At 42.1% G+C, this 21261-nt stretch overlaps 2 protein-coding genes across 6 annotated transcripts in view; one reads left to right on the top strand and one right to left on the bottom strand.

Moving 5' to 3' along the window:
- The window catches only part of LOC115438577 (myelin-oligodendrocyte glycoprotein-like), a 149761-nt gene that overhangs the window by 78869 nt on the left and 49631 nt on the right, over positions 1-21261 (top strand). The gene's annotated exons all lie outside the window — the stretch shown is intronic.
- LOC115438570 (uncharacterized) lies at positions 5460-12441 on the bottom strand. Its single transcript, XM_030162261.1, has 4 exons — positions 12233-12441; positions 6975-7337; positions 6519-6887; positions 5460-6430 (listed from the first exon to the last, which is right to left on the bottom strand). Exons 1-4 carry the CDS (start codon positions 12312-12314, stop codon positions 6282-6284), a joined length of 963 nt encoding a protein of 320 aa, XP_030018121.1. The 5' UTR covers positions 12315-12441; the 3' UTR covers positions 5460-6281.

The following is a 21261-nucleotide window of genomic DNA, read 5'->3' as shown; positions in this document are numbered from 1 at the left end:
GTGTTTCCATGATGTTACCCAAAGGGGGCGTGGCCTGGTCCTCAGCTCAGATAACCACAGGGTTTGTTCATCAGATTAAAGACGACTCATTTCCTCTAAACAAACATTATGAACAGACGTCAGAACTGCAGTCTCAGTTGGAGTCAGGGTCATTTCTGTGGGACTTCACTGGTGTTTTCTGCACATTTAGACTATGGCTGAAAACAGGCCTGAGGTCAGGATGAGGCTGACGACAGCGACACTTCAGTCTGCAGATATCTGACCAAACGTCCAACACATGGACCTGTCAACTAGGGATGGAACCATATGATAATGTCAGATCACAGTTATCATTATTATCACAGTATTGTTGAAATGTGTTCAAAATGTTCAAAAAGTACTGATACACAATCTGAAGTAATTTAACCAAGTTATATTTTACATAAATAAATAAATAAATAAATAAAGGCACAATTACTTGCCCAGTCTAGTCCCAGTCTAGTCCCAGTCTGGTCCCAGTTTGTCCTTGAACCACCAGAGGATCCATGAGGATGGGTTAGGGTGGGGGTTCAATTAAATTAAATTAAATTAAATTAAATTAAATTAAATTAAATTAAATTAAATTAAGTTAAATTAAATTAAATTAAATTAAATTAAATTAAATTAAATTAAATTAAATTAAATTAAATTAGACTATCCAGACCTAGAGCCCAGACCTAGAGCCCAGACCCGGTCCTATCTGAAACTTGGACCTCCTCATTCCACAGTCAAATCTAAAACACACCTCAGTCCCATTCAAATGAAGACAACCATCCAAATGAGGAGGTTTTTCTGACTCACTGGGACTTTGTGGTTCTGGTTCAGTTTCTGTTTCTGATTCCTCTAAATGAGTCGAAGGTTCACACTGAGAATGTTTATGGTTTTGCTTTTGTTCATGACACATAATGGAGTGAAGTTGTGTAACTCAAAGGCAGAGACAGTTCAGAACTGGAATTATATGTAATTAACTGTAATTAACTGTAATTAACTGTAAATACATAGAACTAGTGCATTGCCCTGTGGGGAACCCCTGTTCTAGATCCTCTGATCCACCTCAGTTCTGTCCTTTCTTGGTAAATTCTAACAGTCCTTCTGTGGGTGATTGAGTCTAAAGGAACTGGATCAGTCTAGTCCCAGTCTGGTTCCGGTCCGGTTCCAGTCTAGTCCCAGTCTGGTCCCAGTCTGGTCCCAGTTTGTCCTTGAACCACCAGGGGATCCATGAGGAAGGGTTTAGGGTGGGGGTTCGATTCAATTCAATTCGACTAGATTAAATTAGATTAAATTAGATTAAATAAGATTAAATTAGATGAAATTAGATTATTTGAAACACAGGTCTCTGGTGAAGTGAGAACAGTGTCACCATGACAACACCCACGTGCTGTGTTTTTCCATCCACAGTTGATGACAGTTCATTTCAGATCTGACTGTGGTCACAACAGGAAGATAAAAGAGGAAACGACAGAACAAAAAACCACAAACAATGATTCTGTTGAAGTCTACGTGAGAACTGAAGTTAGAGCCGAGATGAAACTGAACCAGAGTCAAACATACGAACTGACACTGACACTGAACCAACACTGACACTGACACTGAACTAACACTGACACTGACACTGAACCAACACTGACACTGAACTAACACTGACACTGACACTGAACTAACACTGACACTGACACTGAACCAACACTGACACTGACACTGAACTAACACTGACACTGAACTAACACTGACACTGAACCAACACTGACACTGACACTGAACCAACACTGACACTGACACTGAACTAACACTGACACTGAACTAACACTGACACTGAACAGATGAAGTATTATTTCCACTGAGGTTCCACTTTCAGACCAATAGGATCTAAAGCAGAACGAATGTGAGCTGAACACCTGTATGTGTTAGACCGAAATGAACAGAACACAACAAATAGAATGAATAAAACAAACAGAACAGAACAAATGGAACAAATAGAATAAATGGAACGAACAGAACAAACAACAGAATGAATAGAACAAAGAAGGAATAGAACAAACAGAACAAACACACAACATGAATCATTGATGTGACGTAAATGAAACAGCAGTTGTTTGGTTTGATCATCTGGAAGAAAATACCACGAGTCAAGGTCTGGAGGACATTAAAATGGAGGAACTGTAATGAAGAGGAGGAGGAAGAGGAAGAGGAAGAAGAGGGGGAGGAGTTCACCAGTGTTGTACATAGAACATGACTGAACCACAGTGGCATTTCTGTCTGCTGGTGTGTCTCATTTCAGTTTCAGGCTGAGTTTCCTTAAATGACATGTTTGTTCAGTGACTGGATGAAACACTAAAGCAACGAACTAAAGGAAAAGTTCACAAAACTGGGAAAATAAGGAAAAAAACTGTAATAAAGCACAAACATAAGCATCAACAGGAGTACAGACCAAAAAAGAAACAGTAAAATGAGTGAAAAATGAACAGAATTTGATTAAATTAATCAAAAGTTCACAAAACTGGGAAAAAAAGGAGAAAAAAAAGCACAAACATAAGCATCAACAGGAGTACAGACCAAAAAAGAAGCAGCAAAATGAGTGAAAAATGAACAGAATTTGATTAAATTAATCAAAAGTTCACAAAACTGGGAAAAAAAGGAGAAAAAAAAGCACAAACATAAGCATCAACAGGAGTACAGACCAAAAAAGAAGCAGCAAAATGAGTGAAAAATGAACAGAATTTGACTAAATTAATAAAAACTGGACAAAAATAAACCTAAATAAGAAACACAATGAACAAAAAGTAGAGCAGCAGCAGCAGTACGACAGTACGAAAACAATCAAAATACAACAGAATAGAAGGAATTCTAAGTATGAAAACTGAACAGGTGGAAAATCAAACAGATGTATTACCTCATTACTTGTTTTTTTTTTTTTTTTTAGGAAAATATCACCGGGTCGGTGGGGAGTCTTTGCCCCAGTGGAGGAGTTTAAGTATCTGTGGGTCTTGTTCACAGTGAGGGAAGGATGGAGCGTCAGATTGACAGACGGATGGGTGCAGCGTCTGCAGTGATGCAGTCGCTGTACTGGTCTGTTGTGGTTCAGAAGGAGCTGAGCCGAGAGGAGAAGCTCTGGATTTACTGGTCAGCCTACGTTCCTACCCTCACCTATGGTCAGGAGCTTTGGGTCATGACCGAAAGGACCAGATCCCGGATACAAGCGGTCCAAATGAGTTTCCTCCGCAGGGTGGCTGGGCGCACCCTTAGGGATAGGGGGAGGAGCTCAGCCACCAGGGAGGAGCTCGGAGTAGAGCCGCTGCTCCTCCGCGTCAAGAGGGGCCAGCTGAGGTGGCTCGGGCATCTGTTTCACATCCTCCTGGATGCCTCCCTGGGGAGGAGTTCCGGGCATGTCCCACCGGGAGGAGACCTCGGGGAAGACCCAGGACACGTTGGAGAGACTATGTCTGTGGTCTGGACTGGGAACGCCTCGGGGTCCCCCCGGAAGAGCTGGAGGAGGAGTCTGAGGAGAGGGAAGTCTGGGCATCCCTGCTTAGACTGTTACCCCCGCGACCCGGCCCCGGATAAGAGGAAGAAAATGGATGGATGGATGGAAAATATCACTGGCTGAACTTCCACAGGTATTCCATAAACATCTGTCCTTCAGTTCTGTTGAACATCTGCAGAACCCCAGACTACAGACGGTAGGTTTACTGGACCTAAAGTGAAGACAAATACAATAACTAGTACTGTGACGAACAGATCCATGGTCACATGGACTGGTCTGCTGAGACGAATCATCTAAGAAGAGAACAAATACAGATTTAAAGAATTACTGAAAGAGTGTTTATTTCTAAAACAGTGCTCGGTGTCTGCTACTGTTGAGTTGACTGACATTCCATTAATATAGAACTGTGGAATATATCTGAGCATTTCTAAAGTAAAAGGACTGTTAATGGAACTATAGGTCCTGGAGAACATGGAGGTGCTTTATGTTTTGGAATTCAGATGAATGGTTTTAGCTGTTTGTGTTGTTTTGTGTGTGACTGTTTTTAGTCATTTGTGAACTTTAGTGTAGACACCTGTGAGGGGTGTGGACTCCAGACAGAAGAGAGTCAATCACATTTTATTTAGATAGCGTCAGATCATAACAGAAGTTCTCCCATGACACTTCACATATCACGTTGGTCCAAACCAGACTTAAAGCCAATTTACAGAAACCCAACACAATCCTCCAGGAGCAAAAACTAGTGAGTGGAGACAGTGGAGACAGAGATGGTCTAAGCTGGTGGAGAGCCAAAGAAATGAAAGGAAATCAAACAAGAAATGGAAACTTAACTTTATTCTTCTGCCTCCTCCTTTTTAACCATGCAGAATTCAGACTTGTATGAACTGGAAGACAGATTCTGGTCATTTAAATGTTATTTTGTTTGTGTCTTAATTTGCTTTGTTTTATTTGGTTTCTTTGCATGTTTGAAATAAATAAAGAAAAACTAAAATGGAGAAAGATGCCAAAACAAGCTCTGACTTGTATTAATACTAGAAACACACAGTCAGCTTTTGGTTTCACCTGCTCAGGTGCATTAGGGTGTGTTCAGGTGCCTGGGGATTTTCCATACCGGCTGAGCTGGTTTCCATGTGACCTTATCTGAACAGAAAAACACCCCACACATTCACTTCTGCACAAACAAAATCTACATTCAACAACCTTTAAGAAAATACACAATAAAAAAAACTATTTCACTCTTTCATGATGTGGTTCACTGTGTCCCTGAATGTTTGACAAATAAAATGTATTTTTCTTTTATTTATATATATATATATATATATATATATATATATATATATATATATATATATATATATATATATATATACACACACACCTACACACACACACACACACACACACACACACACACACACACACACACACACACACACACACACACACAGTCTTTCCTGTCTATCTCTAACATGGATCTCATCCCAGATAAAGCTGGTGTGTCTTTCCAGACCCTCTGATGATCATGTGACTGTACCAGAAGAACATGACGATCTGACCATGAGGACAAATGAAGTGGACTCAGGTGGGTCCAGGTTTTACACTGGACCACATTGGGCAGTGTGGAGGTGTGGTGGTTAACGCTCCATCCAGGTTCCCATGGTTCTGATGAGGATCTGGGTAAAGGATGGGAGCTCCTACTGTGTGCTAATGCTAATGCTAATGCTAAGTGCTGTGTGTCTTCTCAGTAAAATGCACAGACTGAGTTTCTGTTCAGAGATAATACAGTGTTAGGTTTATATATCAGCGTCATAAATGTTTTTTTTTCCACAATATTTTAATTGGTATTTAAGTTTTACATAACAAACATGAATCAAAACAACATAAACACTCATACACACACCCATTCACACCATGTAGACTTGCACCAAATTATATATATATATTCTTATGAAACTGCGTCCATATATTTAGAAAAATAATAATAATAATAATAATAATAATAATAATAATAGAAACATTAAAATACAGCTATCATGATAATAAAAATATTTAAATAAAATTAAACAATGATAATTTGTATGACATGTCTCTATGCGTCATAAATGTTCAGAGACAAACAGTAAAAAAACTCCTGTTAAATTCACTTCAACACAAACAAAACTCAACAAATGTGAAACTGGAAATGTGGAACCAACAGGACTGAGCAGAAGAAAAGACAGAGAAGAGAAGAAATAGACAGAAATATAAGACAAACCTAGACGACAGGAAGGAAACCACAGTCCCATGGATCCACTGGGTCCGTGGATCCACTGGGTCCCTGAGCTCAGGTTGGACTGTGAGTCCACATGGGCCTAATGTGGTCCTCCTGTTTCCTGTGTGGATTTGAACAGGTACAGGTTCTTTAAATCTGCAGGTTCTGGTCTCTGGGAACACTCTGATGAGCTGCTCCTGGTCTGGCTCATCCTCTGGGACCTCTTTGTCCTGGGAAACCCTCCACAACCCAGCTCCCAGAATCCTCTGAGCACACAAACCCCCCCACCACGATAAGGTGGCAACTCTACGGAGGGGAAATGAAGTGAGTCCCCCAAGAGTCCATGAACCTGACCCATCAGAACCTGGCCCATCAGAACCTTAAAGATCAGAACCTGACCCATCAGAACCTGAGTACAGTCAGTCAGGTGACTGGGATCAGCTGACAGGAAACAGGAAACAGGAGGACAGATGTGGACCACAGGTCTGGACTCACATGGTCTGACCTGATTCCACCTACAGGACTTCGTTTTCAGAAAGATTTGCTGAGTTTTGCTTTTTTGGACAAAAAAAGACCCACAGAGAGAACCGTAACAACACAAACAGATCCAGTCAGTCCATGTCTTTGTCTGTCTTCGTGTCCTCCCTCGTCTCCTGTCTCCGTCCTGTTTCCAGTGGAACCTGCAGAACATCCAGGTGTTTGATCAGAGGTCAGAGGTCACAGTATCAGCTGATGTTTGATCAGACTCAGAGGAAACACTGAACTCACCTGGATCTGAGACCTTCAGGACGATGGTGCTGAGGAGTTCAGACTCAGACCTGGATCTCTTTCTTCGTTTCCCAAACATCATCGTCTGGATCAGATGACACTCAAACGTTCCAGAGTCGTTTATCGTCACGTTCTTCAGAACCACTGACAGGTCTCCACCCATCAGCTGACTGTGGACCAGATCCACCCGGTCCTCATAGGAAGGGTGCTGGTTCTCTGGATCAGGTCTACCATCTCTGTAGAGGTAGATGTACTGACCTAGACCCAGGTCTGGTCTGGTCCACTTTACAGTAGGGTCTTCAAAGTTCACAACATCTGAAGTGTTACATGGCAGTGTGACATTATCTCCAACACGAGCCTCGATAGGATCTGAGGGAGGAAAACACAGAGGTCAGAGGTCAGAGGTCACAGTATCAGCTGATGTTTGATCAGACTCAGAGGAAACACTGAACTCACCTGGATCTGAGACCTTCAGGACGATGGTGCTGATGGGTTTAGACTCAGACCACTTTTTTTGGTTCTCCATCTTCTGGATCAGTTGACACTCAAACCTTCCAGAGTCGTTTATCGTCACGTTCTTCAGAACCACTGACAGGTCTCCACCCATCAGCTGACTGTGGACCAGATCCACCCGGTCCTGATAGGATGGGTGCTGGTTATCTGGATCAGGTCTACCATCTCTGTAGAAGACGACGAACTGATCTGGACCCAAGTCTGGTCTGGTCCACTTTACAGCAACGTCTTCAAAGTCCACAACACCTGGAGCCTCACATGGCAGTGTGACATTATCTCCAACACGAGCTGAGATGGACCAAACAACTGAGGGAGGAAAACACAGAGGTCAAAGGTCAACTCCACAGGTCAAAGGTCAACTCCACAGGTCAGAGGTCAAAGGTCAACTCCACAGGTCAGAGGTCAACTCCACAGGTCAGAGGTCAAAGGTCAACTCCACAGGTCAAAGGTCAACTCCAGAGGTCAGAGGTCAACTCCACAGGTCAGAGGTAAAACATCAACTCCACAGGTCAGAGGTTAAAGGTCAACTCCACAGGTCAGAGGTCGAAGGTCAACTCCACAGGTCAGAGGTCAACTTCACAGGTCAGAGGTCAACTCCACAGGTCAGAGGTCAACTTCACAGGTCAGAGGTCAACTCCACAGGTCAGAGGTCAACTCCACAGGTCAGAGGTCAACTCCACAGGTCAGAGGTCAGAAACATTTGTGTTGAGGTAAACGATTTCAGGAGTGAGTGCAGAAACCAGCTCCAGGCTCTTCCACAGATCCAAGGCACTGTTAATATGGTACAACCCAAATGGTGCAGTTTCAAACGGATTTGAAATTCAACTCAAACCAAACTTGTGTTCTTTTCAGTTGTTCAGTCAAAGCTCGTGGATCTTCCAACACAGTCTGTTACTGCTCACATTCAGCTCCTTTTAAAGAGGCTGGAACTATTTCCACCTTAAATGCTAAATGTTGCCTTTCTTTTGCTGAACACACACTTGTTGCTGCCACTTTCATGTCTGTGGTGGATTATGGGATGTTGTTGATCTGAAAGCCTCCCAGTCCAAACCTCTGTGAGTTGGATCCATTGGAGGTGGATGGACAGACTGAACCACAGGGATCCTTTTCTCTGTCCATGTATTTGATCTGGGCCTCCTTCATATTTCCTGGTCTACATCCACTGGATTCACTTCAGTCATTATGGTCTGTGCTCCAGGATCTGTTACGTCCTAAAAGTCAGAACACAACTGGGTTTGAACTGTTCAATGTTCTGGTTCCGCTGCCTGGAACCACCTAGGACATGATTTCCAGCGGTCCACCACCTGCTTTGGACTGTCCTCAGTTTGTGGACAGGGTTAATAGATCCACAGAGGACACTCCCACATCCTCATCCATCTGAAGAACTGCTCATGTCTTTGGACCACTGCTCTGAACCTGTTGACCTGTACAAGCTGCACAGCACAGACAGAAAAGTGGTGCAGAAGGTCCTCAGCGCTGTCGGAGGATCCCTGGTGTTCTTTACTGTGTGGGAAGTACCCATCAGCCAACAGCTGTTTGAACAACTGTCCTCAGACAACAAGAAGCACAACAGACAGGTTCCACACAGCTCTGATCCAAGTGCAGTGATGTTTCTGAACACAATGAACGCTGGTGGACCTGAAACTAGTTTGTACATTTCATCTGTGAGGGCTGGTGACCTGGACTAAAGGTCATGTGATGATCTGAGGTCCAATCACAATCCCCACCTTGGAGTTTTTCCTTAAACTAGCAGTTCCGTTTAGAGTGAACACACATTTTTAACCTTTTTATTTTAGCTGGTACAGTTCCTAATGTCTGGAGAACTGCTTCAGTAACCCCCTTCCATAAAGGCGGTGGAACAGCTGATCTTCAAAACTAAAGGCCTACATCAAAACTATCCTGTCTTGCTAAAATACTGGAATCACTAAAATAATCAACTTTGAACGTTTCTCTCAGACTACTGTGTTTTAAGTTCTCCCCAATCTGGTTTTGGAGAAAACTATGACACCATTACCACTGTTCAAGATATCTGGGGGCCCTAGGCAAGAAAGTAAAGTGAGGCCCCTAATACGCGAAGATGTGGTGGTCAGATCACCGAAGAAGAAAAATAAATCCAGATATGATTTCCTGTTTTCTGATGCATTTAGTACTAGTACTACTGATGATAAAAGGATAAAAAAAATACAATTATTTGAATTATTATTATTATTATTATTATTATTTTAGGCCTATTTATTATATAATAATATGCAATTAGTACTGATTGTGATAGATTTAATAATGATAAGATTTTTTTTTCTAGACTGTGATGTTACTAATTCCATGCAGCCTGATAAATACCTTCAGCTTGTGAGGAGGTGGCATTGTCACTATCAATTGGTGCTGACAGAGATTTAAGCAAAACACCTAAAAAAGCAAAAAAAAAAAAAAAAGGCATTTGGTGAGTAGGCTTACTTTTGTCCTAATTCTAGAAGTATATGATTAAAGTGCGGAGGATTTGATAGTAATGTTGCAGGAGAAGAACTTCACTTCCCATAATGCACCAAAATGTAACGTCAGACCTCATCGGCAAAACTACCTGAGCACATGGTGCAAAGTGTTGTGATGTGTTTATGGGCAAGTGTGGGAAATATAGATAATTACAGAGTTTAAAATGTAGGATTGTGATTACATGGTTCACAGACACCGCCATTCATTTTTTTTGTTGTATTTGAATATTCTGAATATTTTGACGATTTTGAAAAGTGTTGTAATTTCCTATCCATCCATCCATCTATTATCTTCCGCTTATCCGGGGCCGGGTCGCGGGGGTAACAGTCTAAGCAGGGATGCCCAGACTTCCCTCTCCTCAGACTCCTCCTCCAGCTCTTCCGGGGGGACCCCGAGGCGTTCCCAGGCCAGCCGAGAGACATAGTCTCTCCAACGTGTCCTGCGTCTTCCCCGAGGTCTCCTCCCGGTGGGACATGCCTGGAACACCTCCCCAGGGAGGAGTCCAGGAGGATCTGAAACAGATGCCCGAGCCACCTCAGCTGGTTCCTCTCGACGCGGAGGAGCAGCAGCTCTACTCCGAGCTCCTCCCTGGTGACTGAGCTCCTCCCCCTATCCCTAAGGGTGGACCCAGCCACCCTGTGGAGGAAACTCATTTGGACCGCTTGTATCCAGGATCTGGTCCTTTCGGTCCTGACCCAAAGCTCATGACCATAGGTGAGGGTAGGAACGTAGGCTGACCGGTAAATCCAGAGCTTCTCCTCTCGGCTCAGCTCCTTCTGAACCACAACAGACCGGTACAGTGACCGCATCACTGCAGACGCTGCACCGATCCGTCTGTCAATCTTGTAGTTTCCTAATTATTCTAATTGTTTCTGAACACCTCATATATAGTTTACATGTGCCTGCCTTGAACGTGAACAGAACTCAGTTCCGCAGTGAGGGCACAGAGCTGATGTGAGGGACTGAACTAATGTTGGCTTGAAAATACAAACTTTTGCTCCAGTCCTACTCTAGTCCTCTTCTGAAGCTAAACCAGCTGACACACAAGGAACAGACGATGAGACGGACAAACGCAATGGAAAAGGGACATTTTTCTCCTAATGGGAGGAACAGATCACCAACGGAAATTGCTAGCTAACTGAAAATGTCCATTGAACTGGATGGGTTCTGTGTCCAAACTGGATGGGATTCATAGGAGCAGAGGGTTTAGTTTGGATTCCAGTTGCGTGGGTGATCGCAGCAGGGGGCAGACAACCGTCCAGAGGAAGTGAAAACACTTCAGTAGGCTGAGCTTTGGCTTTTCAGGACTAAATACTTTTAATGCTGTCGTACTTCGGTCCTCCACATCCAAATTATTTAGCTCAGAAGAAGTTTTGGAACGCTGTACAACAGTAGAAAAGGCCGATGCAGAAGTTGTGTTTGTTCTGTCCTTAAACTCTTCAACAGAACACAGTTGTGTTGTGTGTATGTGATTAGTTGTTGAACTGACTCCTCCCCCTCTCATGCTAACATCTGTCTGTGTGTTTGGTCACTGATGGGAGGGCTTTTGTTCGCACACTTTCAAACAGATCACACAGTTGTCGCCTATTTGGACAAAACAGTGGTTTACTTCATACTTACTGCTGTGTCACTGGTGTTTTTCCTCTTCTTTCCTTTTTTGTCTTTTTTCAAACCCTGCTGGGCAGGAGCTTCATCATTGCTGTTCTTTTTAAATGCTGGTGCCGCCGTGCTCAGTGTGGACAGACTGTTAGTTCCACTGACAGCAGGTGGGGGGTGTGATGGGGGGTGCACGAGGGCAGAGGTCACTTCTACATGACCCTCATAGTGTTTGTCATTGCATAGGGGGAGTCCCTCTAGTCTGGGGGTCCCCAGTCTCAAACCAGTACAGGAGAGGGTTAGCGCTGCCTCACTGTGGTGTTTGTTTACAGTGGATGGGTTTTAATCAGTTGTACAGATAAATGACCATGTGGCCATCGGGGGCCCTCTTCAGTGAGGGGGCCCTAGGCAGCTGCCTACCTTGCCTATGTCATCCCGACGGCTTGGGGGGAGGGGGGTTGCAGATGATGACAGATCCAAACTCCCTCAGGAGGTAGACGGGTCGTAAGGACAAACACAGCAGTTCTAAATCAGAGTCTCATGAAACCTGTCTGATAGTATATTGTTTACAGCAGCTGTTGCTTTCAAAGACACATAAACCTCCACCTCATGACTTCCCAGATGACTTATTTCACTGTTCAACTGTCGGCTGTGCCACTCTGTCCTGTTCAACTGACAACTAAACATTTGAGGTAATGGGCTCCAAGTTTGGACAGATTTTCAGTCTGGACTACAACTACTGATGATGATAAACACTTATGGAGAAAAACTGGAGACATGTTCATCTGAAGTCTGGACCTGATATGAGCAAATGTGGAGATGGAACTAGTTAGAGACGCAACTAATTAAGAAGGAATTTGAATCTAAAGATAGTTTAGCAGCAGCTGGAGGTTTCAAATTCAAACTATCTGAACTATTAGGGTCCAAATACACAAAGAAATGAAGCACAGACTAAGAACAGTGGATTTAGACAAATATGAACCATTTAAAAGAAGAAAAAAACACCTGACAAATCAGTTCACTGAATACAATTCAATGATTAATCTTTGAATTAATTATGTTAAATGAAGTGTTTGTAAAAATGAAACATTTCTGCTGTGAAGAACAGACTTTACCTTCAGAGGAGGAAACTGGTGGAAGCACCAGTAGACTCAGTCCATAGAGAAGCAAAACAAAAAATAACTTAAAAAACCTCATTTTAGCTGAAGAACTACATCAACTAAACACTGTCTGCACTCAGTCCAATGGTCGAATTTACTGGAAACAACCTCTAACAAACAGAGAAAAAACAGGACACAACCACACACAGCACATACAGTCCCAGCCCAAGGTCACTTGTGATTACATGGCTCCTCCCTTTCCCCTCCTGCTCCTCCTCCTCCTCCTCCTCCTCTCTCTCTCTTATCTGATGGAGCTCTGTTATTGGTGATGTAAAATTCATCCAGTTCAATAAATCAAATTAAATTTTATTTCTATAACTCAGAATCATAACAGTTATCTCATGACCCTTTACACATGGAGCTGGTCCAAACCAGACTGTCCAGCCGTGTCAGTAAACTCATAGGAAATAATTGCTTCAATCTGTCATTAATTAATAATTTTAACAGAGAATGAACTGAGTGAATCACTGACTCTGATCACTGATGGTGGTCCAGTCTGGTTCTGGTTCTGGTTGTGGTTCTGGTTCTGGTTCTGGTTGTGGTTCTGGTTGTGGTTGTGGTTCTGGTTGTGGTTCCCCTCATCTCCATGAACCCTGACCTCCTCCTCCTCCTCCTTGGTGGATTCATCCGTCGGTACCAGAGAAGATCTGTGACTCCATCTGATGGAAACAGGACTGAAGGGTTCAAACCCGCAGCAGAAGCACAGAATCCACAATTCCGAGCATTGGAAGTCCAGCGAACCCTCCACAGACTGGAGTCCTGGATCAGATGTGAACCTGCTCCTGTCACATCCACATTCCTGTCAGCTTTGGTCAGGATTCTGGATCAGACTGTGTGGTCACCTGTCAAACACCTGCTTTACAAACTGGACACACTTTGATCTGCTCACAACATGTCCTCCACTGTTCAAATCCAAACTGTGATGGAGGATGAATGTGAGGAACAGTGAGGAACAGGATCCTGTCAATCAGCTCATATTTGCAGAGGAACATCTCCCTCTAGTGGCCACAGCACCTGCTAGGACAGAGTGGAACCGACAACTCTTCAACAGCCCAGATGACAAAGTTGACAAGTTCCATCAAGTGTCCGCTGGGTTCAGAATGAAAGTGTCCAAGTCTGTCAGTCTTCTGTCCTCGGTCCATGTTGGACAGAACGAGGCTGTTCCTGTCTGTTTTCACAGCTTTGGTCCAATCAGACCAGATATGGGACATGGATGGACTATGGATGGATGACCTGAGCAGTTCTAGTCTGGGAGGGGCTCCAGCAGCGGCACTGTTAGCTTCCACACTAGTGCTGTGGTGTTCCTCTGACACTATGGCCCCACAGATCAGCCTCCTCATGTTCTGACCTTCACACACCTTCATTTATTCTGAGCAGATCCAACTGGACCTGATGAGGACAAACAGTAGTACAGGCTGAAACAGGACAGGAGGGGTTAGAGTGAAGAAAAAAAAGACAAAACCAACCCAGACACACACAGAGGAAGTGGGAGGGTTTTAGACGGACCGTCAAAACGTCAAACTGTAGGTGTGAAGTCAGACACAAGGACCATGAAGGCATCACCTGAACTGGGTCTGCTCTGTAAGTACTGAACCTTTGACTGGAGATGCACTTTAGGATGGGGGGGGGCAGGTGGTGAAACTGGGAAAAAAGAGTGACTTAGAGCAGGGGTTCTCAAACTTTTTACAGCAGAGTACCCCCTGAAATAGACTTTTTACAGCGGAGTACCCCCTGAAATAGACTTTTTACAGCGGAGTACCCCGTGAAATAGACTTTTTACAGCGGAGTACCCTCTGAAATAGATTTTTAACAGAGAAGTACCGTCTGAAATAGACTTTTTACAGCGGAGTACCCTCTGAAATAGATTTTTAACAGAGAAGTACCGTCTGAAATAGATTTTTAACAGAGAAGTACCGTCTGAAATAGACTTTTTACAGTGGAGTACCCCCTGAAATAAACTTTTTACAGCGGAGTAGCCCCTGAAATAGACTTTTTACAGCGGAGTACCCTCTGAAATGGACTTTTAGTGAGATGAACACCAACAAAGTACCCACAGATCCCACCTGAGTGATGAACACCTCAGATCTGTTCTGAGAATTGCCACAATAGAATTAACACCAGACTTCAATGCACTGGCAAAAATGGGTATCAACAACACTGTTCCCACTAAAAGGTATATTAACACTATAATGTTCTTTTCTGTTTATTTTTGATATGTACTGTTAACAAATGTGTTTTTTTATATGTATCATATCTTGTGCTGACCTGGCCCATCTGTCAAATTTTAAAGGTCAATGTGGCCCCTGAGCCAAAAAGTTTGCCCACCCGTGGTATAAACTGTTCTTGTTCGTTCTATTGAAGTTGTTAACTCAATAGTTTTTACTTGTACTTTTTTTGTCTGGTTTGCAGTTTTACATTTAGCCTGTTTATCAATTTATGTATTTATTCTTCTTGCTCTCTTTTTTGTTCTGTCCTTCTTGTTCTTTTATTATGTCTTGTGTATTTTTAGAACGTCAGCTCCGTCTCTTGTATTTGGCTGAAGCCGTTCAGTCTGAACACACTTCCTGTATCTGTCATGTTTAACGGTTTTCTTCCAGTGTATTAGGACTTTATAATCTAAGTGATGTTTGTTATATTGGTCATTTGTTCAGGACAACAGGTAGAAATTAGCTTCTCTGCTAAATCTGGTGCATCCTGTTTTTTGTAGCTAAAGCCAACACACACTGTCCTGGAACTAAATGCATAAATACAAAAACAAACAGCTGAACAAGGCTTTAAAATCATGGATTTCATGAGTTTCTTTTTTGTTTGTTTTTTAGGAAACTTCAGGTCAGTAGCGATGTAATGTTTTCAGCTGCGCTAATGTTCTGTTTAGTTTAGCACCAAACGCTGTCATGGCCCCCATTTATGAGCTTCAATCTCCTGGTGTTAGTGTCAGCTGCTGCATCTTGTTCTATGTACTTCACTCCTTGTGCAGGTAAAGTGAGGATTTATACTTTTATTTTCTTTTATGTCTATTATGTCATTATTTAACCATATTAGATAGATAGATACTTTATTGATCCTTTGCAGGAAATTGCTTCATTACAACAGCAGCAGTACAAGAATAAAAAAACACACTGACCCATCACGTGAACATCCCACAAACAACCATCAATGGAACGAAGAAGTAAACAGAATAAAAGATATATATATATATATATATATATATATATATATATATATATATATATATATGTATATATATGTGTATATATATATATATATGTGTATATATATATATATATATATATATATATATATATATATATATATATATATATATATACATACAGGGTGGGGAAGCAAAATGTACACTGAACATTTAGTTGTTTTTTCTCAGCAGACACTACGTCAGTTGTTTTGAACCCAAACATATACTGATGTCATAATCATACCTAACACTATTATCCATACCTTTTCACAAACTTTTGCCCATATGAGTAATCAGGAAAGCAAACGTCAAAGAGTGTGTGATTTGCTGAATGCACTCGTCACACCAAAGGAGATTTCCAAAATAGTTGGAGTGTCCATAAAGACTGTTTAGAATGGAAAGAAGAGAATGACTATGAGCAAAACTATTACCAGAAAGTCTGGAAGATACTATTAAAGAAGAATGGGAGAAGTTGTCACCCCAATATTTGAGGAACACTTGCACAAGTTTCAGGAAGTGTGTGAAGGCAGTTATTGAGAAAGAAGGAGGACACATAGAATAAAAACATTTTCTATTATGGACATTTTCTTGTGGCAAATAAATTCTCATGACTTTCAATAAACTAATTGTTCATACACTGTCTTTCAATCCCTGCCTCAAAATAGTGTACATTTAGCTTCCCCACCCTGTGTGTGTGTATATATATATATATATATATATATATATATATATATATATATATATATATATATATATATATATACACATATATATACATATATATACATATATATATGTTCAATACAAGTAATGTAAATAATACAATAACCCAAACACCTAAGTATGCACAGCATACACTAATTTATCGCACAGCGATATTAAAAGGTCTAATAGCAGCCAGTAGGAAGGACCTCCTACTGTGTTCAGTCTTGGACCGAGGGGGGATCAGTCTGTGGCTGAAGGTGCTCTCTCTGAACACCTCAAGGTGGTGCAGTGGGTGAGATGCGTTCCTCAAAATAGAGTCCAGTTTCCTGAGCATTCTCACCCCAGCCACCTGCTGAACTGTTTCCAGTCCAGTCCCAATGATGGAGCTCGCTTCCTTAATGAGTTTGTTCAGTCTGTTTCTGTCAGAAATGCGAGCTCCCTCTCCCCAACACACCACACCAAAAAACAGGGCACCAGCCACCACAGTCTGGTAGAAGCTGCACAGAAGAGGCTTGGAGATCTTGAAAGACTTTAATCTCCGTAGGAAATAAAGTCTACTTTGGCCCTTCTTGTGCAGAGTCTCCATGTGACAGGACCAGTCCAGCTGGTCCAGTTGGACTCCCAGGTACCTGGAACTGGAGACAGCTTCTACCTCTGTGCTCTGGATGGTGACTGGCACCAGTTTGGACCTCTTCTTCCTAAAGTCCAAAACCATTTCCTTGGTCTTGGAAATGTTCAGTTGGAGGTGGTTGAGGTCACACCAGTCCACAAAGTCCTTCACCAGGCCCCTGTACTCCCCCTCCTCCTCTCCTCTGATACAACCGACAACTGCTGAGTCATCAAAAAATTTCTGAAGAAAGCAGCTGTCTGAGTTGGACTGGAAGTCTGATGTGAACAGAGTGAAGAGGAAGGGGGACAGAACAGTTCCTTGTGGTGCTCCAGTGTTGCACAGGACCTTTCCTGAGACACAGTTCTGCCGTTGCACATACTGTGGTCTGCAGGTCAGGTAGTCCATGATCCAGGAGACCATCCATGATTCCACCTGCATCTCGCTCAGCTTCACACAAAGCAGCTCCGGCTGGATCGTATTGAAGGCACTTGAAAAGTCGAAGAACATGATCCTCACAGCTGCATCAGAGGTGTCCAGGTGTGCATGGGCCCTCTGGAACATGTGGATGAGAACATCATCCACACCCATGTTAGGCTGAGAAGCAAACTGTAGAGGATCCATGTACACCCTCATACTGGGTCTTAGACGGGAGAGGACCAGCCTTTGAAGAGTCCTCATTAAGTGTGAAGTGAGGGCTACAGGCCTGTAGTCATTAAAGTCCACTGGATGTCTCTTTTTGGTGACAGGGACAAGACAAGATGTCTTCCACAGGGTGGGGATCTTCTGTAGCTGCAGACTGAGGTTGAAAAGATGAGTGAGGATTCCACAGAGCTGACTGGAACAGATCCTCAGCAGTCTGGGGTGGATCCCATCAGGTCCGGCCGCCTTTCCACATTTGAGTTTGTCCAGTTGTCTCTTCACCTGAAATGTCTGGAAAGTTATGGGTGTGGTGGAGAATGAGCTTGTGGGGGGGGGGGGGGGGTGCACTCTAGGCAGCGGACAGGATGAGGTGGCACCATCAAATCTGGTAATAAATAGATTCAGGTTGTCAGCCAGGTCCTGGTCGCTGTCCATCAATGGCCCACCCTTCTGCTTCATGCCGGTGATCTTCCTTATGCCAGTCCAGATATGTGAACTTTGGACACACTTCTACTGTGTATAAAGTTCATACAAGCTGTTATAAACACTCTCAGGGTGTCAAGGCCTTACACAGAGACAGTGGCGCCAGCTGAGCCATGGACTGATCTCCTACTTACGTAAACACACACATGTAACAAACTCAGATGAATCCTTGAAAAGGACCGTTCACTAGATGCAACTGGTATTGGGACATCGAGACGCTGACAGTATGCCTGTTTACCTTTATGTACCAAAATAAATCCCTCTTCTTTGAGACGATCCACTTGTTTCACCTTGTTTTAGTGAACCAAAATAACAGTTTGGTGGAGGATGCGGGCAGATACGGCGTGATCCTTTGCTGCCTCTTTTAATCTCCAGCTCACCTCTGTGTAGGGTCCTTCTGTGTCAGACTGAGGATAGAACAAGCCTAGGTCAGGCATGGGTGGCAGAGATTTCCGATTCAGGGACTTTTGATCTTGATTCAATGACTTTGACCTTTGTCCCTTTGTCTTGTCTCCTTCTTCGTGGTCCTCTTCTTCTTCGTCAGCTTCATCCTCATCTGTGTCATACTCGTCGTTTCCTCTTGCTGTGTTAGCTTTATACTGGTGTCCAGAACGTAAACAGCCTGAGCGTCATTGACCCAAAGTGACTGAAGGGCGTTTGACGGATTTCTTGGCCGTCCTTTTGACACCGTTGAGGGGCATGACGTGTGTCGTGTCCTCTTCTTTTGGTTTTACTGCCAGCATGCTGGCGAGCTGTTTGCTTTCATATGTCATCACGATAGAGCGTGCCATCTTGTGTAGTCTTTCAGCAAACCATTCCATTTCTTCACGTCGTCGTAGCTTCTGAACATCAGTGACCCTACGTTTAATCGTCCACGCGGGGTTAGTGCGATATCACAGGACCTTTCCTCAGTGGTACTCCTTAATTGAGTTCCATTGTTGTTCTGTAGGGGGCGATGCTCCTGGACTGGAGTGAATCAGCTTCTTCTTTGCACATTTCTTGAATAAGTCTTTCATTAGCTGAACTTGTTTCTTCACTACTCTTGGATCGGGTTCACTCGTGAAAATTCTGTCCTCAAGTTCTTTCATGACAATGTCAATTTTGAGGAAGGAGGAAGCCATTTCGTTGACTGGTAGAGTGTTTGGTAATGACTGGAACTGGGAAGTCGCAATGAAGACAACTCGTGTCAGCTTCCAATCTAGAGTACACAGCAGCAGATGGCTTGTTGTATACTTGAGTTAATTAGTTCCCTAAGTAGTAGATTTTAGAAATGGCAAGATTAACTGAGGAAAAACAAACAAAAACATAATATTTGCAACAGCCAATACCGATTTGTACAATAGTTATTTCAACTGAATTACTGAATAATAGTGGATGAATGATTCTGATTTAGAGAATAAGAGACATAAAAGTGAAAATAAGAAATGGAAAGAATAAAAATAAAATAAAATGATCCAAAAAATAAAAGGATAAAAATGTTAACGAACTGTAATTGGAGACTCCAATTCAGAATTAAGATTAGCCTATCAGTGATCCTAAAAGAGCTTGAAATAGGATAATCAAAAATAGCTAATTCCAATTCGTACAATAATTGCTGACTACCAAATTACTGAACAAAGTGAATAAATAACTCAGATTTTGTGAATAAGAGACCTAAAAGTAAGAACAGGGACAGGAAAAAATAAAAAATGAAATGATCAAAAAATGGAAGAATAAAAAATGTTAATGGGCTGTAGTTGGGGACTTCAATTCAACATTGAAGTTTGTGAAACGGTTAAATAAGGTTTGGATTATCAGTGAGCCTAAAAGAATTGAAAACTCAGCAATGCATGAGGTGAAAAATAATTTTAAGGGTAGGCCTAGGGGCTATGGACAGTGATAAAACCTGATAAAACAGGATAACTGGCACAATAGACAAAAACTACCAGGAAGTCTCAAGGGATTAGGAAGGAAAAATACAATCTGATAAAAAAAAAAGAATTATATAGCAAATGGCCAACCTTCAGCTGCAAATTAGTACTTGTCTTCTAATCACTAGTGGGGCTAAAATGCTGTAAAACAACAGAAAAACAGCAATAGAATCAAAGTGGGTGGTCGAACAAAATTAAGGTAAAGATTAGATAACTCCAAATATTATATGGATCAGAACGCAAATGACCAGTTGAAACTAAAAATCAAGGAGAATAGAATGAGCATAAACCACACATAGGCTCAGAAAATCAAAACAGCAACAAAATGTGAGTGATTTAAACAACAATCAGCCAGTAAATAATTATTTCTAAATACTAGAGAATTTTAATGGTCAATCAACAGCAACAGTAAGTAAGGTCAACCTAAATCAAAGAGAAACGAGTCAGAAATTCCAAATATTAAAATTGGGAAGACACAAACAACCAATAATCAATACTAAAGGATTTCAGAATAATCAATACTAAAGAATTTCAGAAATATCTGAACCACGATAATCAATACTAAAGAAATCTATCTACATAAATCAACATAGATCAGTAGCTGAGGATCCAAGAAGGCCAAAGTGACAGTAAATCTATAAATTGATTATAAATGCACGGATAACAACAGATCAATTAATAGGATTAACTGAATCACAAAAATCTATGCCTAGAAGAGTAGGGCAGTACAACGGATCAATCAGTGAACTTGACCAAATCAGCCCAATACTAATCAAATCTATAGATCAATTATAAGTATATAAACAGCAACAAAGCAATCGATAGGATTGACTGGATCAAGATTAATGCTTAAAGAGGACAACTGACCGATCAATAAACTCAAACAATAAAACCAATGCTGATCTACTCAAAGCTGTGTTCAAATGATTATTATACTTCTCACTTTTTATAGCCAAAACTTAAGAAGTACGATCTGGGAATTTGGGAATTTGGGAGGGCCCAAAGGTCAATGTTTTATTCCAAAAAGCTCCATCGGATGGAGCCAGCCTGCCTTATACATATGAGACTGTCTGCTAATTTCTGTCTCTATCTTAACTTAACCGGATAGGTTCTAAGATCAATACCTCAAGAATATACTTACGAACTCTTCTGATTCCAGAATCCAGTGACTCTGTCTTGTGTCTGAGAATGTTTCTATCAGTTTGACAAACACACACTCAGCCTCTGTCGTTAATGAGCGTTCCAGCTGACTTTGTAGAACTGTAATGGGTCTGTGAGTCCCAGAGTGGAGACAGCCTTTATTCTGATCATTAATATGAACACAGTGAGGTCAGTGCAGATGCGTCTGGTGTAGGACAGTTCAAAACAGGAACCAGACACAACCAAACAGCTTATGCTGCTAAAACAGATGAATCAGTGATGAACGTAGCAGGTCTTGACGAGA

The sequence above is a fragment of the Sphaeramia orbicularis genome, chromosome 18 (genome assembly GCF_902148855.1).
Source record: "Sphaeramia orbicularis chromosome 18, fSphaOr1.1, whole genome shotgun sequence".
NCBI lineage: Eukaryota > Metazoa > Chordata > Actinopteri > Kurtiformes > Apogonidae > Sphaeramia > Sphaeramia orbicularis.
The sequence above is the reverse complement of the archived record's forward strand: the minus strand, read 5'-3'. Positions and strand labels throughout refer to the sequence as shown.